General features: G+C 36.5%; 1 protein-coding gene across 9 annotated transcripts in view; it reads right to left on the bottom strand.

Annotated features, from left to right (window-relative positions):
- The window catches only part of HMCN1 (hemicentin 1), a 437,461-nt gene that overhangs the window by 116,431 nt on the left and 293,200 nt on the right, over positions 1-27,830 (bottom strand). For all 9 annotated transcript variants that reach the window (XR_011439059.1, XR_011439060.1, XR_011439058.1 and 6 more), the window contains 10 exons: positions 24,707-24,829; positions 22,835-22,996; positions 21,172-21,453; positions 19,974-20,141; positions 15,416-15,529; positions 14,741-14,827; positions 7,516-7,707; positions 3,818-3,991; positions 2,394-2,507; positions 1,415-1,560 (listed from right to left, as the gene is read on the bottom strand). Coding sequence is in view for 3 of the 9 variants with exons in the window: in XM_001491510.6 (XP_001491560.3) it covers positions 1,415-1,560; positions 2,394-2,507; positions 3,818-3,991; positions 7,516-7,707; positions 14,741-14,827; positions 15,416-15,529; positions 19,974-20,141; positions 21,172-21,453; positions 22,835-22,996; positions 24,707-24,829 (1,562 nt within the window). In the remaining 6 variants the exon portion in view is untranslated. The remainder of the gene's footprint in view (positions 1-1,414; positions 1,561-2,393; positions 2,508-3,817; positions 3,992-7,515; positions 7,708-14,740; positions 14,828-15,415; positions 15,530-19,973; positions 20,142-21,171; positions 21,454-22,834; positions 22,997-24,706; positions 24,830-27,830) is intronic.

The following is a 27,830-nucleotide window of genomic DNA, read 5'->3' as shown; positions in this document are numbered from 1 at the left end:
AATAATTTGGGATGCATGAATTGTTATTAATATTGTATCACATATAAAAATAGAATAATTTAAAATTTCTATGCTAAAAGAAAAACTGCAGAGCATGAATAAACAAAATTCAAAGACTCTACAAACACTTATTGCGGCTAACACTGCCAATATTTTTGGTGGACTTTGTTAAAAACACCATTTTGCTCAAGTAGTGTTGCTTATGTGAAGAATGAAATAACAGAAGAAAGGCTACGGAAAATAAACAAAAACCGTTATTTTTTGGCACACATTTTAGGGACCAATCCCCAAACCTGAAAAATTTGCAGCTGAAAGCATCACGATTGCATTAATTTCAGAATCTGGATTTGAAACTGTAATTAAACTATTTATTATGAAATTAAAAAAAACAAAACTGCCTAATTTCTGGTGCAATTCTAGTCTTTACCTAATTTTTGTGATTGTATGTGTTTATGTGTGTGTGTGCATGTGTAGTAACTACAATGAATGAAAAGGCTTTAGATAAAATTAAAAACAAAATAATAAGATTTCAAAGGAGACAGGAATTAATTGTTTCCAAGCAAACTCATATAAATTTGATATTGTACCACGAAGTGTGCTTGTAATCAGAAAAGAAATTGTAAACAGAACATGGTGGGAGTTCCATATTTCTCCTCTTGCAATGGCTTCCAGATGAAACTTGCTTATTTTATAAGAGATGATTTTTTTTTCTAGCTGCCAGTATTGCAAAATCCATCCGTAAAGCTATATCTTTTTGCATCTTAAATCATGGCTCTAACCTGAGCTTCTACAGCTGGAATTTAACTGACCATTTGGTTGATTATGTGTAAAAGAGGACAAATAGCAGCTTAGCTATGTCACATCTGTATTAACCACAGCGTTAAGTGCAGCTAAAAAAAATCTATTTTGGTTTAAAAACACCAGGACATATGTCTTTTAAAACCTGCATGGAAGAAAATAAGTTGAATGAGAAATAAGGATATGTGATCTTAAAGTCAGATCATATACTTGAAGAATGTGCCTTTTATTTAAAGTTTCTTATTCCCCCTAGTTAATGTATTGGGCACTTAATCATCACATGTAGCTTTACTTCTTCATCTTGGAATATTAAAAATGTTACTTTTTATAAAAGAGTTAAAAATGTTTACAGAAAGTTGTCAATAAACTTAGTACCCATGTTATACCTATCATTTTAACAATCCTTCAAACTTTCTGATGGAATAACACTAAAATTATTGAACATGGCTCCAGTCTTTTGCAGTTTTATATTCTAGGGGCATGAGATTGTGCTGGTTTTAAGGTCACATTGATTCTCTGAGTTACTTGTGTCTGTTTTTTATTTTAAATTTTTTACTTTTATTGAGCATTTTAGTCTTTACGAAACCATCAGCAAATGAAAAAACTCGTGACTGGCCTGTCCGTCCTTGTACCAGCTGAGTGAGGCAGAAGGAATCGCATAAGCTTCGCATTCCAAGGTCAGGGTGTTGTTCACTCTGATCTTCACTTCTTTAGGGGAAAGACCAGGCCCCAGGAGGTCCCCTTTATTGATTATGGGTGGAACTGCATAAAAACAAGCATTAAAGAGCTAAACATTGGCTCTTTTAAATACATGGAAAACCATGGGACTCACATTGAAGATTACTTAACAAGAAAACAAGGAAATAACTGAAGCATTTTCTATGTTCCCCTTTCATCAAAGACTCAAGTTAGCATCTTATAAAATGGTAGTGTTCAGATACAGAACGCGAAGGAAAATATCTTTCTCCTTTTGTCATTATAATACTGACAATGCTGCTAATGTCCTTCACGGAATAGTTTCATTTGTTCCAGGTCCCCAGACACAGTCCGAGCATGACCCACACAATGCATTTTATTGGTCATTAAAGGGACTGATTCAAAAATGAAAGATACTCTTCCTTCTTAAAAATAAAAACAAAAACAAAATCCTGAAAGGTAGGCCCTATTAATAGTAGTATTAGCTTTGCTTTTTATTTATAGGTCAATATACAGTGCATCAGCCCGAAGTCACTGATGAGCTCATCTTAGGCTACTGATTAGAGCATATATATTTAAAAAATAGTTTTGTGCTATGAAAGTACCGTAACTTAGCCCAGAGGATAACTCAGAAGGAAAATAGAGAAGCTTAAGGAAGTGTTGGTAACAAGTTCTCCAACAAGAGGTTAGGGAGCAGACTGAGCAGGCTCTTCACGTCTGTAAGCAATGGAGGTCACAGGCACAATATTTAACTGAACTTCCATCTTAACGAAGGAAGCTGCATAAACAACAAACTTAAGGATAAGCATAAATAATTATGAACCCGTATTGGAAACCAGGATTGACAAAGGTAGAGAACTTGGAGAAGATGAGAAACACAGTGTTCTTTCAGAACTTACTGTAGACCTTGACTTCATAATGCTTTATCATTTCCCCCGCCTCGTTAGTGGCTACACAAGAATATCTTCCAGCGTTGTCCTCCTGTGCATTTAGGATCTGCAGAGTCCTACCTCCTGAAAAATCACGGAACGCCAAAGAATCTCTGAAGTCACAGTAGCAGCAGAGTAGGCACAAACTACCAAGGCTTTAGTTCTTACTATGAACATATTTCTTCTTCTATATGCCAATTCTGTCATAGACATTTGACAAAAGGCAAACTACAATGTAGATGGACACTACATGGTAGGTGAGGACAGTCACTAAGTCCTCCTCTGTGGTAATGACTCTCATGCTCATTCTGACCGTCTCATGCCTCTGTACACACTCTAGCTGAGGTCCTTTATTTCGCTCTCTGCATAAATAGGTCTTCTGCCTTAGTCACATTCTCCCTCTCATCTACCTGGCCTATCAGAAGAGACTGATCTTGCTAAAACACAGTTTTTATGATGATGCCTTTCTCCTTAAGAATCTTCAATGGTTCTCAATTGACTAAAGTATAAAGTCAAAACTCTTTAATCCAGGCATTCAAAACATGACTCCAATATTTCTCCCCGAGCTTACCTCCTTACCCATCCCCCTCCCTGCCACACAAACACATACACACAATGTCTTCACCCAAGTGAAGGTGAGGAGTCTACTTATTATCACTTGAACATAGATGGACCATTCTCACTTTGTACCTTCCCCACACTAGTCATCCTAATGGACCTGAAATCTCAACTAACTCATTTCCAACCAACAAAATTCTATCACTTTTAGGTCTGGTTCAAGTTCTGACTGCATTCAAAGCATTTCCTGACTGCTTCAGCCCACAGTGGCCACTCCTTCTTTTGAATTCTTATAAAACTTGTCACTACCCCATTTATCATACCCCATGACTATTCATTACCTATGATTATTCATGGATTCATGTTGTCAATTAACTTTCACACATATAATCTCTTCTCCATCTAAGACTGTACATTTTTTAAAGCCAATGATCATACTTTTTAATTCTTTCTATTTTCATACATATCACCAGGTATTAAAGGAATAAATAAACTCTTTCAATCAAAATACTAACTCTAGTTCAAGGTTCAATTCAACAAGAAATGAGTTTCTGTCCTTTTTGGCATTCCGCATTATATTTTAACAAGTAATTACATTGTGGTATTTATTTATTTAGATATTTTATTGCTCTTTCAATGAGTGATTTTAGATACCTTAAAGTTATATACATATATCTTTATGTATACAAATACGTATATAGTATAAAAGTTAAAATAGCAATACAACAACACGACCAAAAATATAAGTACTTTCACAAAAAATAACCAATGATTCTGTTCTTCTACAATAGTAGATGGCACAAATGGATCTTGGGTATCCAAAGTAAGCTAATTACCTGGAAGAATACGAATATTTCGGTTGGATTCTAAAGCAGTTCCATCCTTAAACCAGGTGATGGTGGCTGGAGGATATGAATAAGCTTCACAGACCAAAGATGTGGGGCTGTTAAGGATAACAGTGACATCTTCGGGGCTGCCATTACCATCAACACCAGCAATTGTAGGAGATACTAAAAAAAGATTTAAAATTTAATTGAATTAATATATTTAGAAATTTCTCTAATTATGCATTTCTAAATTTCCAGTGTACTTATTTGTGTAATTCCATTCCCTAATAATTACAGAAACAATTAATTATTATTTTTATTCTACACAAAAGCACAGAAAATCTCAAAAAGCTCACAGGGTAATGGAAGAGAAGACATAAAAAGGAATCATAACACAATATATTTAGGGCAATAATGGGAATTTTGGTGCAGAATATACAAAGGCATAGCATTTAATACAATCTGAGGTGTAAGGTATGAGGACTCTCATCAGTGAAGGCTCTTAAAGGAGATTTCAAACTGAGTTAAAGAATTGTGGTAGTTAGAAGGTGAAAGAAGGAGACTAGTAAGAAGAAAAAGCATACTGGGAGCACAATGTATAAATAAGGGGCAAGCAGGGACTATATAGAGGATGGATTCAAGGAGGTCAATACTGAAAACAAGGGTTACAGAGAGAGGTACATTTGTTTCATAAAAGATAATGAGGGACTGAACCAGAGCACTGAAGGAAGGCATAAAGAGGAGGGAGCAACCAAAGAAATATTAAGGAAGTCAATTGGTAGGACTCGATGATAGAATTTGGGGACTAAGGAAAATTAAAGTCAAAGATAACTTCCAGTTTCTTTGTTTGGGAACTTAGGTAAACTGCAGTGAAGCAACATAAATAGCAAATATGGAAAGATTTGCTCATTTAGGAGGGGAAGACAGTTTGTTCCATTCTGAATATCTTGAATTTTGGGTGCTCTTGAGAATTCCAGGTAGAAATATCTATTGAGCAATTGTATATAGAGATCTAAAGCTTGGGAGAAAGATCTAGGTTGCAGGTACGGATTTAAAAAGCCACCAGTCTACAGGAGATAATTAAACCTCTGGGAATTAAATTTATTACTTAAAGAGAATACCTAGAGTAAAATGAGCAGTGAAGTAAGGACAAAACACTAGGAGACAATGTTTAAGAGATAGATTAAGTAAAAGTTCATAAAAGAGAGAGACAGAGAGCAGCCAAAGGTGTGCAAGGATAAGTAGGAAAGAACACTGTCAAGGAGAAAATGATAAGTCATGTCCAAACCATGAAGATAAGGACTGAAAACTATTTGTTAGATCCAGCAACAGGGTAGTCTGCCACAGGATAATCTTGACACAGCAGTGTCAAGAACAGTGTGGGCAGAAGCCTGTTTTTAGTGGGACAGGAAGAATAGACAGAGAGTGGTTACCATATGAAGTGATGGAGACAGTAGAAGGTGAAGCTTCAGGTAAGGCGGATGGTGGGAATGAATGACATACCAAAGAAGGTGGAAAGATATAGGGTCAAGGGCAAAAGTGCAAACAGTAACTGTGAACAAGAAGGATAACTCATCATCCAGGAAAAGAAAGGGTAAAGATGCTGAATTATAGCTGAGTCCATGGAAGTTCCAACACACAATTAAATAGCCTCAACGTTATAAAGTTGGTGGAAAGAAGGCTTTGATTCAGATCTCTCAGTCTTCAATGAATAAAGGAGAATAAAAGAAATAGATAAGTAACCAGGGAGGGGTGTGGGTGAGGGGGGAAGTAGTGTAGTCAGGTAGCATGACTTGAAATACCTGGGATAAAGAATAAGTAATCTCTACTGGAGAGAGTCCGCCGGAAGCTGGCGTCTCTTGGGAAGAGTCAGATTCCAACTACAGAAGGAGCTAGAGAGAGTTTTAAATCAGGTTTCCAGAGAGCAGAGAATAGGATTTGGACATGAGTCAGTATTGGGAGGTGAATCAGAGGATGAAGGAAGGAGGCATGACAAACTTAGAGCTCTAAGAGAAGCAATGAGCTACAGGAGAGGAGAGGAAATCTAGGGCTGGGCATTTGCCTTTCACACATTGATGGGTGCAGGGAGCACAGGTGTGTCAGGAGACAACTGGCTGATGAACTCTCATTCATACTTATCCATGTATTTTTTATTCAATACTAAGTTTAGGTGCTGGGGCTAAATTCTTTATAGGATAAAAAGGGGTTCTGCCTTTGTGAGTTTATAGTTTTGTATAATTATTATCTACATATATTCTTTATTTGGCACTTACACATTATCTAGTATTTTGATTTAACTTTTCTTGCATATATATTTCTTCTACTCAATTAGACTGTAAGCTACCTATGGGGTGTGTCCTGTATGAGAGGTTTCTATACATGAGACCATGTAGTCCCAAAACAGTCTAGCCAATAACTACAAAAACAAACAAAAAATTGCAAAAGTTGGCATAGCCAAACATAGGTCAGTTGATTTTAGTAGAATTAAAAGTATTTAGATATTAGTAATCAAATACAATACATTTAGGTGATGCATTTTAAATTTCAAAACATGAGCATAAATGAAGAATCCATTTTGATGTCATTTCTGAGACATCAGCCTAACTTTGAGGCTGCAGGAACTGAAGGCACAGTTATTTCATCATTCCTAGTCCATTTATATTTCAGAGTGTAGTTTTTATTTCTCTCAAAGGGCTTGGGATCCCGATGCACAAGCTAATCTGTGTTAAACCAGAAAGAAATCACATGAGATTTAAAACCTAAACCTTTGGTCTCTGTCTCTATTTTAACCTAGGAGTCTTCACAGCTCATTCATTGACTCAACATAGAATTTACACATTATATATTAATTTCAAGGGGACGGAACTTATCTGGGACGAAAAAGCTATTAATTAATTGCTAAAAGATCTAAATTTGAATTCTTCAAGCAATGTATCAGCATGGTAGGACCCTTCAACTCTCTTCCTTTAAGATATTTTAGGTATTAGTGAATTAGCAAATGACGGAGATAAACACACATAAGGAAAGAAGAGCAGCAAATTATGTGATGAAAGATAAAATCTAAGGTAGTCGCTCACCCCAGTGGAAGGAGATGTTCTGTTCACAGTACTGCTACATGAATTGGCGAAGAGAAGAAGGAGAGATGTGGTTTAAGACAGAGGGAAGCATATTCTAAAATAAAGGCATTTTAAAGCTGTTTTGTTTTGTTTTAACTCTTCAACCTCACAGGGAATTATGTTCATTCACTATCACTGATGAGCAAGTCTAAAATTGCAGTGCGCCTTCTCTGCTTCTGTTCTTCATCATAGTTACCAAAACCAGAATTCAGCATGGACGATTACCAATAAGGGCAGAATCCCACAAAAAAAGAATAAAATATCTCTGGTTGAGCCCCTTTCACTATCGACCTGCTTCTCTTTGAGCAGCATATATTTATCCTTTCCTACTGCTATTTAATATCCTCTTATTCATAGTTGTGTCTCTAGCACAAAAACAGTCCCTGGAACATAGTAGGTATTCCAAATGCAATGAATCAATGTATGAATTAATTAATGAAAGAGAAACAGCAAATGTACACAAGCACTGGTTATCCTTATAGAGTGAAATGTCTATGGTAGAAACCATAAGTAAATAGAAGAAGAAAAGCAGAGAATTTAGCTCATAGTCACGTCTGATTCTTCAAGATTTGGAGCAATGATCATACCTACCCAGTACATTAAGACTGAAACTTTTGCTCTTGTCACCAGCTGTATTAGAAGCCAAACATATATATCTTCCAGTGTGTGACACTTGGGCATTGGTTATTTGAAGAAATCGGCCACCAGACATAATGTGATGAGTGTCATCTTCTTGGAGGAGCTGCCCATCTTTGTGCCATGTAATTTCTGGCACTGGATTCCCTGTAACAAAAAGCCATTTTTTAGAGCTGACTACTAATCACATGTCTACAATTGATAATTTAAAGAAGGCATTTTCACTTATTTGCCTGTTTAAATATCCTACTTCTAAAACAATGCAGTAACCTTTCATTGTAAAATAAATTTGCAAACATAAACCAATTTATAATAATAATGATCATGCTATGATTTTAAAAATACACATAGATTATAAACCATTTTGAAATGAAGATTAGTTTTCATCTATCAGTGAAATAATTCTAAATCAGTCTTTGTGTTTAACTAAATATAAAGCATATCTTAGACTATTACAATTAAGTATTTCTATAGTAAAATATACTTTAAAGAGAAAAGAGCATGCATTTTTATTAAAATTATTACTCATGAATATCTTTGCATTCATATTAAATTTTTAAAGAAGATTTTATATTTTTCAGAGAAAGCTATAAAAGAGAAAAAAACTTTAATTCAACAATTCAACAAGCAGATATTTTGAGTCTATACCAGGATTCTAGCATAGATATATAAATAGGTAGACAGATAAAGATATAGAGTAGTAATTATTCCTTTAATATTTATAGCTTATAGGGAAAAGATCTTTTATATTTATTTTCACATGGAACTTACATTAAATATTAATTTTAAATTGCTTAAACAATTTTTTGAAATTTTAAAACCATAAAAAGCATGTTCTGTTAGGAAAGAGGGCTAGGATGATATTATATTAAAACTGGAGGTCTCAATTGTACTGCCCATGGAGCCTGTTCTATGCCCCCATCCAGGGAAGGGACTCAAATTTGCAGGCCTGCCCAACCTGCTGAGTATAGCACCCAATCTGACCTGATCAGGAAGCCTGACCAGAGAATGAGGCAACCACAGTGTCTGTCCTATAGCTGCACTTGGGCAGGGAACCAAGCCTGCAGTCCCCTCCAACTGTTGCTAGCCAACTGTAACCTCCATCATGACCTCACAGCACAGGCAGTGGCTTCCTCCAAATTAACAACTGATGGAAGACACCATCTGCCCAAGGATGCTACCAGCTGAACCATCCAGAACCCCAAGCTGAGCTGAATGGTGAAGAACTGTCTCTGTTGAAGTTAGCCTGTCGTGTCTGGAAGAGAAGACCCTTTACTCAAGTGTGCAGATGCCAACACAAGGAATCAGGTAAATATGACACTATCAAAGGAAACTAATAAAGATCCAATAACTTACCCTAAAGAAAGGGAGATCTATGAACTGTCTGACAAAAGATTCAGAATAATCCTCTTAAAGAAGTTCAGTGAACCACAAGAACACAGACAGACAACTAAACAAAACTAGGAAAACATTCATGAACAAAATGAGAAGTTCAACAAAGAAATAGAAACCATCAAAAAACAAAACAAACAAATCCTAGAGCTGAAGAATACAATGACTGAAGAATTTAAAAGAGAGCTTCAACATCAGACTTGACCAAGCAGAAGAAAGAACCAGGGAACTAGAAGAAAGGTCATTTGATGTCATACAGTCAGAGGAGCAAAAAGAAAAAAGAATGAAAAAAAAAAAGTGAAGAAAGCCTATGGGACTTACGGGACATCATAAAAAGAAACAATCTACATATTATGGGAATCTCAGAAGGAGAAGAGAAAGAAAAAGGGACAGAAAGTATATTCAAAACAATAATGTCTGAAAAGTTCCCAAATTGATATTCAGAGTCATGAGGCTCAAAGGATCCCAGATACACTGAAGTCAAAAAGGGCTACACTGAGACACATTATAATTAATTTTTCAAAAGTCAAAGACATAGAGAGATTTTGAAAGCGGCAAGAGGAAAGCAACACATCACATACAAGGGAACCCCCATAGGACTATAGGCAGATTTCTCAAAAGATACTTTGCAGGAGAGAATGGAATGATCTAAATATTGAGGGGAAAAAAAGCCCTGTCAGCCAAGAATACCATAGCTGGTAAAATATGAACAAGAGAGAAAGATTTTCCTGAAAAACGAAAGCTGAGAGAGTTCATCACAACTAGATGTGCCTTACAAGAAACGCTAAAGGGCATTCTCAAGTGGAAATAAAAGGATGTTAATTAACATGGGAAAAACATATGAATGTATGAGCAAAATTTACTGATAATGGTAAACATGTACTCAAAGTCATATTCTCTCACATTGTAATGGTGATGTGTAATTCACTTACAATTCTAGTTTAAAAGTTAAGAAAACAAACATATTAAAAATAACCATAACTACAATAATTGTTACTGCATACACAATATGAAAATACATAAATTTTAACAATAACCTAAAATGTGAGAGGGAGAGAAGATGTAAAGTTTATGTATACTATCAAAATTAAGCTATCAGCTTAAAATGGGATGTTATAAATATATTTTTTATAAGCCTCACGGTAACCACAAAGGAAAAACCTACAGTAGTTACACAAAGATTATGATAAAGGAGCCAAAACATACCACAAAAAATGTCAACAAATCACAAAAGAAGAGCAAGCTAAGAAGCAAGGAACAAAGGATTTACAAAACAATCAGAAAACAATTAACAAAATGGCAATAGTAAGTCCTTATCTATCAACAATTACTTTAAATATAAATGGATTAAATTCTCCAATCAAAAGATACAGAATGGCTAAATGGATAAAAAAACAAGATTCAATGATATGCTTCTTCCAAGAGACTCACTTTAGCTTTAAAGATACAAAGAGCAAGAGTGAAGGGATATAAAAAGTTACTTCAAGAACATGGAACAAAAGAAAGCAGGGGTAAGTATACTTATGTTAGACAAAATAGACCTTAAGCTAAAAATGGTCAAAAGAGACAACGAAGGTCATTATATAATAGAAAATAGGGTCAATCCATTAAGAAGATATTATAATTGTAAATATTTATGCACCCAACATTGGAGCACCTACATATATATAGCAAATACTAATGGAACTAAAAGGAGAAATAAACAGCAATACAATAATAGTTGGGGACTTTAATACCCCACTCTCAACAATGGATAGATCATCCAGTCAGAGAATCAAAATGAAACAGAGGATTTGAAAAACACCATAGACCAAATAGATTTAACAGACATACATCACATTAACAGAATGAAAGATAAAAATCATATGCTCGTCTCAATAGATGCAGAGAAGCATTTGACAAAATTCAACATCCATTCATGATATAAACTATCAATAAACTTTACATAAAAGGAACATTCCTCAACATAATAAAGGCCATATATGACAAATCCACAGCTGACATCATACTTAATGGTGAAAGACTGAAAGCTTTTCTTCTGAGATCAAGAACAAGAGGAGGGTGCCTACTCGTATCACTCCTATTCAACACAGCACTGGAAGTCCTAGCAAGGGCAATCAGGCAAGAAAAAGAAATAAAAGGCATCAGGACTGAAAGGAAGAAGTATAATTGTCTCCATTTGCAGATGACAAGATTGTATATAAAGAAAATCCTAAAGATTCCACCAAAAAGTTGCTAGATCTAATCAAAGAATTCAGTAAAGTTTCAGGATACAAAATTAATGCAAAAAAATCAGTAGCATTTAAAAAAACTAACAACAAATTATCTGAAAATGAAATTAAAAAAAAAATTCCATTTACAAAAGAATAAAAAATGATAAAATATTGGGGCTGGCCCGGTGGTGCAACCGTTAAGTTCGCACATTCCACTTTGGCGGCCTGGGGTTCACCCGTTTGGATCCCGGGTGTGGACATGGCATCCCTTGGCAAGTCACGCTGTGGTAGGTGTCCCACATATAAAGTAGAGGAAGATGGGCACAGACGTTAGCTCAGGGCCAGTCTTCCTCAGCAAAAAGAGGAGGATTGGCAATAGATGTTAGTTAAGGACTAATCTTCCTTAAAAAAATAAGATAAATAAAATACTCCAGAATAAATCTAACCAAGGAGGTGAAAGATCTCTACACTGAAAACTATAACGCTGATGAAAGAAATTGAAGAAGACACAAATAAATGGAAAGATAGCTCATGTTCACAGACCAGAAGAATTAATATTTTTAAAATGTTCATATTACCCAATCCTTATCAAGATTTATATTACCTAATCCTTATCAAGCAATCCCTATCAAGATTCCAATGACATTCTTTTAGAGAAATAGAAAAAACAAATAGAAAAAACAAATCCCAAAATTCATTTGAATCCACAAAAGACCCCAAATAGCCAAAGCAACTCTGAGAGAAAAGCACAAAGCTGGAAGCATCACATTTCCTGATTTCAAACCATATTACAAAGCTATAGTAATCAAAACACTATGGTACTGGCATAAAAAGAGACACACAGACCAATGGAACAGAACCATGAGCCCAGAAATAAACCTAAGCACAGGATCAACTAATATTTGACAAGGGAGCCAAGAATGCTCAACAGAAAAAGACAATCTCTTCAAAAAAATGGTGGTAGGAAAACAGGGTATTCACATGCAAAGGAATGAAACAGGACCCCTATCCTACACCACTCACCAAAATTAACTTGAAATAAATTAAAGACTTAGATGTAAGACCTGAAACCATAAAAGTCCTAGAAGAAAATATAGGGACCAAACTCCTTGACGTTGGTCTTGGCAATGATTTCTTGGATATGACACCAAAAGCAACAGCAGCAAAAGCAAAAACAAACAAGTGGTCCTACAGCAAACTAAAAAGCTCTGCACAGAAAAAGAAACCATCAACAAAATGAAAAGGCAACCTATGGAATAGGAGAAAATATTTGCAAACCATTGATCTGATAAGGTGTTAATATCCCAAATATGTAAGAAACTCTATTATAACTCAATAGCAAATAATCCCAAATGACCCAATTTAAAAATTGGCAAAGGACCTGAATAGACATTTTTCCAAAGAGGATATTCAAGTTGCCAACAGGTACAAGAAAAGGTGTTCAAAATCATTAATCATCCAGGAAATGCAAATCAAAACCACAATGACACACCTGTTAGAATGGCTAGTATCAAAAAGACAAGAGATAGGTGTTGGCGAGGATGTGGAAAAAAGGGAACCCTTGTGCACTATTGTTGGGAAGATAAATTGTACAGCCACTATGGAAAACAGCATGTAGGTTCCTCAAAAAATTAAAAATATATCTACCACAGGACCCAGCACTTCCACTTCTCAGATATATCTGAAGGACATGAAATCACCATCTCCAAGAGATCTCTGCACTCCCATGTTCATTGCAGCATTATTCATAAGAGCCAAGACATGGAAACAACCTGTGTCCACTGACAGATGAATGGATAAAGAAGATGTGGTAGACATATACAATGGAATATTATTCAGCCATAAAAAAGAAGGAAATCCTACCATTTGTGACAACACAGATAGACCTTGAGGGTGTTATGCTAAGTGAAATGGTTAGTCAGAGAAAGACAAATAGCATATGACCTCACTTCTACAAGGAATCTAATAAAGCCAAACTCATAGAAATTGAGAACCGACTGGTGGTTGTGGAGGTGGGGCTTGGAGGTGAGGAAAATGGGTGAAGGTGGTCAGAGGGTACAAATTTCCAGTTATAAGATAAATAAGTTCTGGGAATATAGCATACAGCATGGTGACTACAGTTAACAATATTGTACTGTATATTTGAAAGCTGCTAAGAAAGTAGATCTTAAAAGTTCTCATCACAAGAAAAAAAATTTATAACTATGCAAGATGATGGATGATAACTAAACTTACTGGGGTAATCATTTTGAGAGATATATATATATATATAAAATCATTATGTTGTACAGCTTAAACTTACACAATGTTACATACCAATTATATTGCAATAAAATTGAAAGAAAAAATAAAAAAGAAATAACCCAACACCAAACGTCAACGTAAAAAACCAAAAGAAAACTGAAAGGCTCAAGGTGGATGCTATAAAATTTAGGCAGCTGGTCTCTGTGCAACAATTCTTACTTTCCACATCATTTCTAGAAAACAAACTAATAGATTAAGTAAATGGTATATGTCACAATCTTTTTATTTTTTGAGGAAGACTGGCCCTGAGCTAACATCTGTGCCCATCTTCTTCCACTTTATATGTGGGATGCCTGCCACAGCACGGCTTGACAAGTGGTGCGTAGGTCCCCACCCAGGATTCAAGCCTGCTAAACCAAAAGCAAACCAAAGCGGAACGTGTGAACTTAACCGCTGTGCCACCAGGCCAGCCCCGGCGTATGTCACAATCTTTATATCTGCCTTTCTTAACATAGAAACATTTCCCTGATTACTTAAATTTATTGCTCAGGCAAGACATGGAAACAATGAAATAAGAAAATAGTCAAATCTTCCTTAAAATGCTGGCTTTCTATACAATGTATGGGCTACTCTCGTTCCTTTAAAACTGTAAGGCCATCTACAATAAAAAGGCAGGCTTGACAATGCCCTCTTAGAGATTTGTTTACTTTTATCACATGCAGCACACGGATTCACTGGTAAAGATGGTGAAATTGGTTTAAAATTTTTCATTTTTTATTTTTACTAGTCTCCTCCCTTTGTAATAGTCAAACGTTAACAGAAGGTGACAATATCGTTCTTGGGTAATCTCCACTATCAATAATGCCATCCTTCCACCAAAACTCCTACCTATTTCTTTGAAACGAAGTGTAAAAAAACAGGAAAAAGAAAGGAAGGTACAAACACAGGAAAGGAAAGAGAAAATAGGAGGTGAGGCAGGAAACCCTACATATAAGTAGAAGCGGAATTATAAAAAAATAATTTATTGAATTGAATTGAAAGAAAAGATTAAAGGTGTCTTTTTTTCTCTTTCTTTCCCTCTCTCCCCGCCCCCATCCCTCTGTCCCTTCCTTGTTTCTTCCTTCCTTTCTTTGGTGCGGGAGTTTCTTTCTTACCTCCACAGAATCAGAAAGATTTCCTCCTACTCTTCTGCCAGCTATAGCGGACTAGAATTCAATAGCAAATGCTTATTAGAGTAGCTGACTTTTTCTCAACTAATTAAGATCTATAGTGGAGGCAATGAACAATCAGTGAGTGAGGGAGAATAGAAAGACAAGAGCTCAGCTCCTTACCTGTCACTTCACAAGTCAGTGTAACACTCTGTTTTTCTTTCACTTTCACATCTTCCCATGTATTTTCACCCACAATGCGAGGTGGTACTAAAAACAAAACAAAAGAAAACAACAGAAAAAGTAAGCAACAATTCTAATAACAGGGCTGTTATTTTATAGACATCTATATTTACATTTTTACTAAGCTATAACCTTTAACACAAACCCATAAATTCTTATTATTTGTTTACTAGAATAATGTCATAACACTATTTTGATCAATTCTAATTTTAAGATATAAAGTTATAGGTCATGAATTCAATTATAACTAATTTTATTGTAATGTAAATAAATCATAAAGTCTGGATAAAAATGTCAACAAGTGAATGAGTAAAAACATTTATTAGACATTTATTTCTCCCACTATAACTTTGATAAGCACTCACATTAAACAAGTTATTAGAGTCTTAGAATATTGTTGAATAATTGTGAATTGACAAGACATGGCATTCCAGCCATTTTAATTCAACTGATTACATCCAAACCATTTAACATTTAAATCTTGCCAACAGTGACAGTCTAGGGGTCAAAGAATACTAAGTGTGAAATCAAGCTGTAGATAAATTTTAACTCTGCTTCCCAGATATATTTAAGTCAATGAGATTTTTTTCTAGATATTGCAAATTATATAAATACCTAATACTGAAAGCCCAAAGATTTTTCTTTCTTCACCAGCGGCATTCCTTACGACACAAGTATACTGGCCAGCATCTTCTATTCTGGTCTGCATCAACCGCAAAGTCCTACCTCCTGGAGAGGGAAACCACCAGATGACTCAAAAAGAAATCTGTAACTTTACCAGTTGTCCATGTAATGCTCAATTTAGGTAAAATTTAATCAATACACTTCAAAGGGCTTTAAAATGCATAAGTCAAGCTTTTTAAAAAACCACATTTTAAGCCTATATGAAACAAAATAGACAATTCAGAAGAATTTTCTGTTTCAATGGATAAAAAAATAAATACAACGCTAGGTGACAGGAAGCAAGAAACGAGGTGTCAAAAAGGTGATATTTGCACATAATCGTAAAAAGTACGTACACTTTAACAGAGGAGTTGAGAGACACCATTGTAGGTAGAATACATGAGGATATAGAGGTAAAAAGTAGAAGTGAGCTGTGGTACCTGTGGCAGAGCAGTTGGAGGAAACGCTGAGAGATGAGGCTAGATGGAGTACAACCTGATTCTGCGGGCCCTTGCATGCTTTGCTAAAGAATCTAGACTTTCTAGTGTTCATTAAGGCTATAACAGTGTGTGAAAAAAAGATCACGATCTGATTTGTGCTTTAGAAAGACAACTGTGGCAGGACGTTTAGGAAAATATTCCCAGATTGGGATGACATCCATATATAAGGGATGGGGGAAACTGTCAGGACCGATTACCAGTTTTCAATTAAGTTTCATAGAATCCTGGAACTATTTATATCACAATTGATGGGGGTCATGTGTCATTCACTCGCACGACTCTGCTTCTGTTCCTTTTTATATTTTGAACTTCTATGTTATGAAGAAAGATTCCTCGTCCAAGAAATGAATGTAGACTGGGCGTGAAACTCTGATATGCAGAAAGGGGTGATTTAAAGGGAAACTCCATTTAAAGACAGAGGAAGAGGAAGCAGCCAGTGAGACTGAAATGAAGCCTGCAGAGAACTAAGAGATGTGCTGAGAGAGCAGAGTCCTCAAAACCATTTGAGAAGTAAATTCTAAGAAAAAAATGTGAATCATTTCTTAGATTTTGTAATAATTTTCTACCTGATATATTTTTCCTTAGTCCCCTGAATTTGAACTAAAAAAACTGAAATGGTTAAACATGAAATTTTCATGTAAATATTCTCCTGGATCTGGATTCGTCAGGAGCTTCCACCTGCTTTCTGTTTTTATAAACACAACAAGCTGTCATTGAGCTTTTCCTATAAGCAACCCTCCCATCCTCAGCCCACTGAAAGGTGAACTTGCAGTATCTTATTTAGGCGAACAAAGCTGATAATCTGAATTCAGTCATTTTGTTCAACTGAATGTAAGTATTAAGCAAAGTTGAATACAGAAATTATCTAAACATGTCAAGAATTTACAATAGTTAGGAAGGAATTCAAGTACCCACTACCACTTAAGATTAGAGAGACCATAATCTGATACCGGTTGAAAGACCCTAAAACACTACAACTTTCATGAGTCATTGCTGGCTCTGCAAACCTCAGCCTCATGAGTCTTACGATCTTTTTCTCTTTGCTTCCTTGTGCTCTCACATAATCCAGTGAAAAACAAAAAAGGGTCCAACATTAAATTAGACTTAAACGCAGACGTTTCTTGTACCTATTAAATTTTGTTTTTTTGAGGAAGATTAGCCCTGAGCTAACTTCTGCCAATTCTCCTCTTTTTGCTGAGGAAGACTGGCCCTGAGCTAACATCTGTGCCCATCTTCCTCTTCTTTATATGTGGGACGCCTGCCACAGCATGGCATACCAAGCGGTGCCATGTTCGCACCTGGGATCCCAACTGGTGAACCCCGGGCCACCGAGAAGTGGAATGTGTGAACTTAACTGCTGCGCCACCAGGCCGGCCCTTACCTATTAAATTTTTATAGCAGCTATCTGTTCTTGACAGATAACTTCATAACAATGATAGAGGCTTCACCAAAGTACTGTCTCAGGAAAGCTATACTTAAAGTCTCAGGAGGACTAATCTTAATGAAACAGAAGTGTGCAGTGTGGACAAGGAACAAGCAAGTCATATGCCATTCATTTGATTCTCATTCATCTATTGCACAACACACATGTTCAGACTGTAAAATTCAATGACTTTTTTGGCAGCGCCACAAAGTGAAACAGTTTCAATGTATTCACTCAGGGATCTTCAGCCACAAGTCAAGCAAAACAAAACTAAATAAAACCAAAACACTACTCCCGTAAATCTATAATAAGCCAGAGTACATCAGTTTATCTTGTCTTTTTCATTTCCAGAAGCCCCGATGTAGTTATGATATTTAAAAAGAGTTCCTACTTCTTCAACAGTTGAGAATTGGAAAAAAAATAAGCCAAAGATATGAGGATAATTTCAAGACAAGGTTTTGGTGCTCAGGTTTTGGGTAACCAAGTTGTAATAAAATCTTTGCCATCAGCATGCATTTCCAAAGATCAACCAAGACTGGAAGTCATATAAAAATGAAAGCATCAAGGGGCTGGCCCTGTGGCCGAGTGGTTAAGTTTGTGCGCTCCACTGCAGGCGGCCCAGCGTTTCGTTGGTTCGAATCCTGGGCGCGGACATGGCACTGCTTGTCAAACCACGCTGAGGCGGCGTCCCACATGCCACAACTAGAAGGACCCGCAACGAAGAATATACAACTATGTACCGGGGGTCTTTGGGGAGAAAAAGGAAAAAAATAAAATCTTTAAAAAAAAATAAAAAATAAAATTAAAAAAAATAAAAAAGAAAGCATCATAGTAAGGAAATAGGAAAGTTTCCCAGGACAGGGAGACCCAAACTGTTACCAGGCTGTCCATCACAATAACAACAAACATGTCCTGGATGTCCACCATATGCGCAGGCACTGCGTTAATCACTTTACATACATTAACTCATTTCATCTTTACAAAAACCCTAAGAGGCAAATACTGTTAACGTCATCACTTTACGAGTGAGTGAAGAAACTAAATTGAGCAAAGTTAAGTAACTTGCCTGAGGTTACAAATCTAGTGAGTATTACAGGCAATAAACATAATAGTTACAGCAATGTACATTCCTCATCAAGCTCCCATTATTTATAGGCCAAGATCTTGAAGAAACAGAAGGACCTTAGGATATTTAGACCTAATTCAAACACTAGGAAAGGATCTTTTCTGAAAAAGCCTTCAAAAATGAGAATTTAAACTTTGTTTGAATAAATTTAGGGGCGGGGAGCTCACTCTCTCTTAAAATAGCTCATTGTGACTTTAAACAATATAAATATTTTTTAAGTTGTTTATATTCTGACCCAAATCCATCCCTAGAATCTTCCAGACAATGAAATTGCTTTCAATCTCTGGAACTAGACAGAACCAAAAGAATCCTTTTCTGCACCATGGCTCTTCAAATATTTAAAGTTAATTTTCGCTATGTAATGATAAGGTTTATTTTTCCAGGTTAAATACAATCAGGCATATAAATTATTTTGCAATCATTTACCATCATGGTTACTCACCTTTGAAAATATTGTCAATAAATCCTTCTTCTAGTCTTCCTAATGAGTAAGTTAAGTCCAGAGTACAACTGGTCTTTTACTTTTCTTATCGGTGAAAATATGTTTTATTAATATGGCAAAATATCGCATTTGTTTTCTTGATAACCACATTACACTGTTAATGCATACTGAGTAACAATTTAGCCATCTTTTCATACGAAGAATTCTGAAGCTATATCTCATCCTGATTTTCATCACTGGTTTTGAATGTAAGTGCAGAAGTCTTTTTAACTTTCGTTTTGTTAGGCTTAACTCAAAACTTCCAGTGTTGGGGTGTGTTTGAATTCACATGCCTCCATTCACACATTCAGTCTTCTTCTAAGTACCCAAGCTTTTTACTAACCACAAACTTGGCAAGATTGTTTTCTTAGTTTGTATCTAAGTCATTATTAAAAGGGTCCAAGTGCAGATTCCTGTGGTATGCCCCAAGACACCTCTCTCCACACTCACGCTGATCCATCAACAAGCTAATAGATTTTCCTACATAACTAGATAAGGAACAAGCTGAATACCTCTTTTACAATAATGATAAAGTCTTAGCTCACTGAAAACTATCCCATCCTGGAAATATAAAACTCATTCAGATCAGAGTCATGAATAAATTAAAATACTTGGTTATGGAGATAACGTGAGTCACTCCTTAGACTCTGGTTTCAATTTCAGTACTTCTTTTCATTCTTCGCTTTTCAAATTGGTTGGTACTCACTGTAGCATGAATGCCCTGATGGTCCCATGATTTAAGTAACAAGTGAGTGCCAAGATTTCTTTTTAAAAAGGACCTAGAGATATTCAGAGATTTTCCCCATTTTCATATACCTTCTGATGTCCTTCTAAATATTTTTTTCTTAATACAATCAGCGTGTATTATAGTAAATAGCCAGATCCAAAAGAAAAATAAAACACAAAGAAATGAAATATTAAGGAGAAACTGTGACCATATAAAGCTACCTGGGTTATCAGGCTATGAGAATTTCTAATACCTGAGAGAATTCTCACAGAACTGCTAAGGCTGACGGGCCACCCATCTTTGAGCCAGGTAATTGAAGGTAGGGGAATTCCTGAAGCTTCACAAGTCAGGGACACTGAGTTTTTTTCCACCACACTGATATTTTCAGGTGTTTCATGGTTTCCTATGATGCTTGGAGGGGCTGTAAGACAAAAAAACAAATAAGAAGTGGAAAGGAAGGTAGCTAATATATGTCACACACCAAATCCTAAACAGCTAATTGTTAATAATAAGACTTCCATTTTCTGGTCAAGACTAAGCAAAATAAGAAATCATGAAAAGAGTTTATTATTATTATTCTTTTTAGTATGACATGCCTGGAAGTAAAAATGTCATGTCTTTCTTACTAATAGCAGTAAACGACTTTCACATTGTTATTCTAAATAGTGGTGAATGATTTTCTATGAGTCACTCATCTTTTCTGGTGGATTTCTAAAAGCCTTCATGACTTTCTTATAAGCAGGATTTTATAACAAATAACCCCAATCTTGAAAATTAAAACTTATCTAACAAAAAGATATCTAAGATTGATTCCTTCTCTCATTTACATTCTGATTTCTTTAGCTTTGGCCCACACATAAGCTGAAAATTACAGAATATGAATACTGAACTTTGTGCATGTCCTAACTGGATTCAAGATATAAAACTGTGTCTATTAAATTTACCATTGTGTTTTATAGATTTGACATTTCAAATTGAATGCACACAAATAGGTGTCCCTGAGTACATGTATGTTTGGTCTATTCCTACTGACATTTATGGCTCATGAATTAGAATATTAAAGCTGACTTTAGTAAAACTCATGCCCAACTGATGCTGAGTCAGTAAATGCTAAGGAATCTAGTTTTACACCAGCCAGGACAGCTAATCTGGAAAACAGAGAATCAAGGAATATTACTTTGGATAATATTGGACCAAAAGTACTTGAAGAAGACAACTATCTACTTTACTATCCTAAAGAATATCCAATGTATGCTTATTTCAGCAAGGTAAGAAACAAGAGGTCAGACATGGAAGGATATATGATGAGATTGATCTAGAGAAGTGGTCCATATGTAGAAAATAATAGACTATAAATAAAAGACTCAGTACTCGAGGCCTATATCTGCTATCCAGGATGCTAGAGACTATATTAGCTGGCGAATAGACTTATTGAAGCTCTTTATACTTACTATGTACACTTAAGTCATATTTTCTATCAGTCATTCCTGCTACATTCATAGCAACACACACATAACGGCCTGTGTCAGATACATGAATGTTCTTCAGCTGAAGGACGCGACCTTCATCCATTATTTCCATTCCCCTTCCCTTGGTCAAGGGGCGGCCATCTTTCATCCAGGTCACTGTCGGTTGAGGAATACCCTGCACCTCACACTCCAAGGAAATACTCTTGCCTCGAGTTACAATAATTTCAGTAGGGTGGCTGCCACTGTTGGATATAGTTGGTCGAACTGGAAAAAAATGAAAAAAAAAAGGAAATGTTTGCTTCAGGTCTTACAACACAGGCATTTTCATCAGCCAAAGTTAAACTCACTTTTGATGTCAAAAATTAGCTACTAAAGAAAAAAACTCGGGACTAATAGACATGGCATTGCTATATTGAGAGGCGGAATTTTTCTCCAAAGTTTTTAAATGGATTCATATCTAAAATAAAGTAAGGAAAGAATGCTGTGTTTGCTACTTTTCCTGCTTGGGAGAAGTTATAGAAATATTGGAACTCATCGTTTGTAGCTCTGATTTACAGAAGTCTTCCTAGTACTAATTTTAAAATATATATGGTAGCTTAGCTCATGACCCAATGTCTGTTAACAATTCCTTTCTTCCTTCCACCTCCCACTATAGGAGTTGGGAAAGCTGAGACAGTTTCTGTCTTCTTTGAAAATCGAGGTGGCCACATGAATCAATTCAGACCTAAAATATCTAAACAGAGATCTGCTGGGTGGGGCTGGTGGGGGGCATTTTTTGCTCTCCTGGTAAAAGAGATACCACCTCTCCTTTGTGCCTTCACTGTGGACTTGACGCTACAGCTGTAGCAGCCACCTTGAGACCACAAAGGAAGGACCAGGAGAATCCTAGATCTCCTGTCCTGATACGAATAAGGTGCTCATCAACTCCAGTGATTGCCATCTCAGGCGTCTCTTTATGTGAGAACATAAACCTCTACTTGTTTAAGCCACTGATCGCCAGATATTCTGTAACTTTGCAGCCGAATACACCTAACTGATACTGGGTCCAAGAAAGACAATTAGTCCAACCCTAATACAAATGTGTGGGGGAAGATAAATAAGCTAGAGTTAGTAGTCCTGTGTTCTAGTGCCAGCCGGACCACATGCAAGCCACGTGACCTGAGTCTGTCATAGAAACCTCTCTGGGCTTAAGTTTCCGTGTACGCAAAATGGAGGCAATAGTTTTGTCTCATATCACAGCTCGTGTAAAGATTAAATAAGATACTGCAACTATTTTAAACACTTTAAAATCTTATATAAATTAAATACTTTTTAAGACGAGATATTTTTACATATCGTATATATAGCCTATGGTACAATGCCACCCCTCCCAATTCCACATGTCCACTATCCTGCCTCCAACAAATTACAGCCACATTGGTTGTCTGCAATCGGCAAGCTGATGCAGAGTGGACAGCTGTACTGCTGAATAAATAACAGCCAGAAATAAGTCATTGTTCTCTGGTTATGTCAACACAATTTGAATTTGTGGGTCTTATAACCTTACTAGTGTGAATGAATCTTAAAGATATGAAAAAAAAGTAAAGGGGAAGGATAGAAAGATTGAAAGAAAATTGTGCCCAAGCCCGGCTAATCAATAACCTACTGTAAACTTGTAACTTGTAGTCTTTCTTTGCAGTTCCAGCAACATTCGATGCCACACATGCATAGAGCCCTGCATCGGATTTTTCAGCAATTGAAATCTGCAACAGCCTGCCTCCGGATAAGGTTCTGACTCGCCCTGCAGAATCAGCCAACACTGGGGAGCCTGCAAAGAAAACCCCATGGCAGAATATGAAGTAGAAATATAAGGCATTTTGTGCACGTACTCTGATGAGTATGCATACTTATTTATTTACTTCCTAGTTCAAGTTACTCTAAAAGGCAGATGACACTGTGAAATAATCCTATGCCATAAAAAGGTGGAAGAGGAGAAAAAAGGAGGGAGAGTAGATGTTTATCAAGATTATCGTCTGCAAATTTTTCTTTCAATCAATACTGCATTTGAAAGAAAACATACTTAGAAAAACAAACAAAATAACATCTTAAAACAGTAAAACAAAAATTATTTTTTTTACTATTTTATTTATTTTCTTTTTTGTTCAAATTGTTTTAGCTTTGTTAGCTTTTTCAGTTGGTTCCTGTGTTTTTTGACATTCCATCGTAAGATTTTTTTTTTTAAAGATTGGCACCTGAGCTAACAACTGTTGCCAATCTTTTTTTTTTCTGCTTTATCTCCCCAAATCCCCTCAGTACATAGTTGTATATCTTAGTTGCAGGTCCTTCTAGTTGTGGCATGTGGGATGCTGCCTCAACGTGGCCTGATGAGCAGTGCCATGTCCGCGTCCAGGATCTGAACCGGCGAAACCCTGGGCAGCCGCAACAGAGCGCACAAACTTATTAACCACTTGGCCACAGGGCCGGCCCCCAAAAGTTATTTTTTAAATCAGCTAAAAATTTAGATGATCTGTCTGATACTTCATCAGACACAATAAGTACAGACTTATTAATTATCAGACACAATGTCTGATACTTAATGGACACAAATAAGCATTAGTTGATGAATACATTGAAAATCTGTTCAACTGCCGAATTCAGTCTTTTTTTTAAAGATTTTATTTTTTCCTTTTTTCTCCCCAAAGCCCCCCGGTACATAGTTGTGTATTATTCGTTGTGGGTTCTTCTAGTTGTGGCATGTGGGACGCTGCCTCAGCGTGGTCTGATGAGCAGTGCCATGTCCGCGCCCAGGATTCGAACTAACGAAACACTGGGCCGCCTGCAGCAGAGCACGCGAACTTAACCACTCGGCCACGGGGCCAGCCCCCCGAATTCAGTCTTAATACATTACAAAAATGTTACAAATACAGCAAAAATGTTTGCTATGGAAAATTATTTATTTATTTTTGCTGAAGAAGATTCACCCTGAGCTAACATCTGTTGCCAATCTTCTTCTTTTCTGCTGAGGAAGATTTGCCCTGAGCTAACATCTGCGTCAATCTTCCTCTATTTTGTATGTGAGCTGCCAGCAAATCATGGCCACTAACAGATGGGTGGTGTAGGTCCACGCCCAGGAACTGAACCTGGGCTGCTGAAGTGGAGCACGCCAAACTTAACCACTAAGCCACTGGGGCTGGCCCCTAGAAAATACTTTTTAAACCTATTCTAAAGAAGAAAAAATAGTTCACTGAATGGTGGGTTCTTGATCATTATAGCTGCTCTATAATGCATTTGATTAAAAAACAATTAATGAAGAAAATTCATTTTTTCTGGGGAGCATTTAGTCTCAAACTGAAGATTTTGAGCTGGATATGGTTGAAGTTTCACATGCTGCCCATTTAAGATAAAGAATTATACCGTCTTGTATTTTAGTATGCAAACTCCAGGAAAGTTTGTTAATAAATTGACGTTTGCCAAATAAAACATAAATTCATTTAATATTTATATTTCATTTTATAAATGTCAAAGGATGAAAACTGACCTTTCTTCTTCCAAATCAGATTTGGGGGTGGAATACCACTTGATTCACACAACAGGCTAATAAGATTCCCTTCAATGACTGTAAGTTGAGTAAGTTCATCAGAACTGTAAATATTTGGTGGTACTGGAAAGAGAAAAAAAGGAAAAATATTATTTTTACACTCATTTAATATGAAATTTCCCTAACTCTTTACATGTAAAAAGAAAAAATGTTCCAACTCAAATGACACAAGGAAATAATTGGTACTTGAGATTGACATATCAACACATTAAAAGTCAACTGCAAGACATAGAATAAATACCTAATAGCAGACTTCCCATTTTCACAGATAGAAAATTATCAAAATATTCAGAGTGGTATACAAAGAAGGTGATCGAGTACAGATATTTGGATATCTTGCACCAAAAAATTAAGGCACCTCCCAAGTTTAAACCTAACCCAGTCATTTGTGCCTGGCCAGCTTCGATAGCTCAGATGCTGAACAGAATTGGAAAACCTCAGGCATGTAACAGATAGTAAAGAAGAGAGGCAACGAATTTGATCTAAGAAACAGACATGTTACCTATTCTAGATTGCAGAACTTGCCTCCCCACTGGCCTCCAGCTTCTCCTTGGAGCCTTCAAAGTGAATCCTGACTACCCACGCTTCTCTCAAAGAGGCTGAGTCTGCAATTGCTGGCCGAACTCTCCCCACGGACACTTTTGTGGCTGCAGAAATATCAGGTGGGGATGCTTGTGCTCCCATGCTCCTGGGAGCTGAGAAGTGAGAAAATCCTCCTCACCTTCCACTGCAGCTTCCAGTCATTGTTCAACCACTCTCGTGAAAGCCTCTATTCCTTTGAGGCCCAGGCCACCAATATACTTCTCTTTCTCCGTCTTACCACCATCTGGGAACCTGGCATTCTTTATCCATTCATGGAACAACTTGGTACTTGTTTTTATCTCCTTCTTCACGTGAAGACCTGCCATCATTCTGTATGAACTCAGTACCCACATGTATAATCAGTAGCAAGGGTCGAAACATCCTCGCTACTCAGTTCCTTGATCTGCTCATCCCTTTCTCCATCAGACGTCATACCTTTTCATCATCTAGAATATTTCTCCTGTAAATTTAGGGCACTCTCTGACAATGGCTCTATCCTAATAGCTTTTTCACTCAACTATTCCAAATTCATCAATCTAATTGAATTTCAAATCCTTTCAACTTCTCGAAGGCTCCCAGTCTAGCCGCCTACTTGTTTACCGATTTCTCTATCTAGCTTAGATTTCATAATCAATAATTTCAACTACTCCTTTGCCAATATTCTCAACTGCCTTGCAGCACTGCCCTTTCTATTTGGCAACACCCTTACTCTGGATGAATCCTACAGTTTACTCTGTCATCACCTATACCATACATGGAAAGTTCTACAGAAGAAAATGACAATTGCACAAATTGCCACCACTATAAATTCATGATGTTCAGTCTAAACTCCATCTTCCTCTACTCCCATGGCTTCCACTAATACAAATACTTGCAAATCTGTATCTGTAATGCAGACCCTTTCTGAGATCTAGACTTTTATATCTGACTACTTAACATCTCAACTTGGATGCCTTACAGGTTGGGGCAGGTTGTCAAACTCAACCGCCTTTGTCCCCTCTCTGAGGGAAGGACACTACTGTTCATACAGCTCAGCTGGCCAACCTACAACAACATTCATCCTTTCATCTTGTTTCCACATTTCTCCTTCTAAGCAATTAATCCTGTTAATTCAATTTCTTAAATACTTCTGGAGGTTATCTGCTTTCTAAAATACAGATCGGAACAGCCCAGTCCTCCTTTAAATCCCTTTAATGGTACCGTATTGCCTTTAGAATCAACTCCATACTTTTAAAATTGATTTTAGACACCCTCTTCAATATTCCCCTTTTAACTTTTCCAACCCAATATCTTCTCACTCTCCTCCACACCACACTAGGCTGCACAGTGAATGATGTTTGGTTCATTGAACACAGACAGTATTCTCCATGTCTTTGCAACACTTCTATCCTCTTCACAGAACTAACATCCACTCATCCTTGAAATCTCAATTAGATGTCACAAGTGCCTGATTTGTCTTCCCACAAAACCTCCTATGATACCTCTTAGGAGATTTAATTTTAATTGGCTATTGAAAGATATCTCTATACCAGAAGACTATAAGTTTTGTGTGAACAAGTTCACTGTCTTTCTCATTAACCTCTCTATGCCTACACGTGGCATGGTGCCAAGAACACAGAGGCACATTGTAAATAATTCTGGAGTGAATCCATCCTTGATGTCTCAACTTTCTCTCCCCTATCATTCACTCTTATATCTACTTCATTGTTTTCCTCTATTAAATTGTTTTTCTTGAAGGGGCATTGGTCTACTCATTTGTGAAGTACACTTTGTAGTTTATGTCTAATTTAACTTCTCTGCAGTATGTGACATCATTCATTCACCCATCCATCCATTCACATCCAACTTATTTGCTGTCTGTGTTCTTTTTCTGGGAACACCATTGTCCTTAGTTTCCATGACACAAGCTTTACCTAATTTTCTCCCTACCTTGACTGTTCCTTCTCAGTTTCCCATTTGGATTCTCATTCTCTGTCTCCCTTCTTCTATGGTGCATGTGAAAGTCATTCTACACAATGCTCTTCCACACACATTCTCTTTACTCTCTCTAAGGGATCTCAACTGCTACATATGTTCTCATGTCTCCAACCTTATGTTTTTAACTGTTATCTCTCTCTCCTAAGCTATAGGCTTATATTTCTGATGGCATGGCAAATAGCTTTGTGTGGACAGTCTACAGGTATCTCTAATAAAGCATTTTAAAAACAAATTCTTCACCTCACTTTCTAACTGATCATCACTCCAAGTTTTTCTTTTTTCAGTCTTTACTGGATAACACCCAGGTCTTGTCCATATTGGGAGTTATATGAATATTTTTTTTCCCATTTGAAAGAAATGAAAAAGGAAGCAAAGGAGAAATGATGGGAGAAAAAGGATGGAAGGAGGTAGGAATGAAGGTAATGCTACATAACTAATATGTAGTAAATTTACTACAGAGTAAATTTTACTATTTAAAAGTAAGTTAATCCTTTTCCAGGGCTTG

The sequence above is a fragment of the Equus caballus genome, chromosome 5, assembly GCF_041296265.1.
Source record: "Equus caballus isolate H_3958 breed thoroughbred chromosome 5, TB-T2T, whole genome shotgun sequence".
Classification (NCBI taxonomy): Eukaryota; Metazoa; Chordata; class Mammalia; order Perissodactyla; family Equidae; genus Equus; species Equus caballus.
The sequence above is the reverse complement of the archived record's forward strand: the minus strand, read 5'-3'. Positions and strand labels throughout refer to the sequence as shown.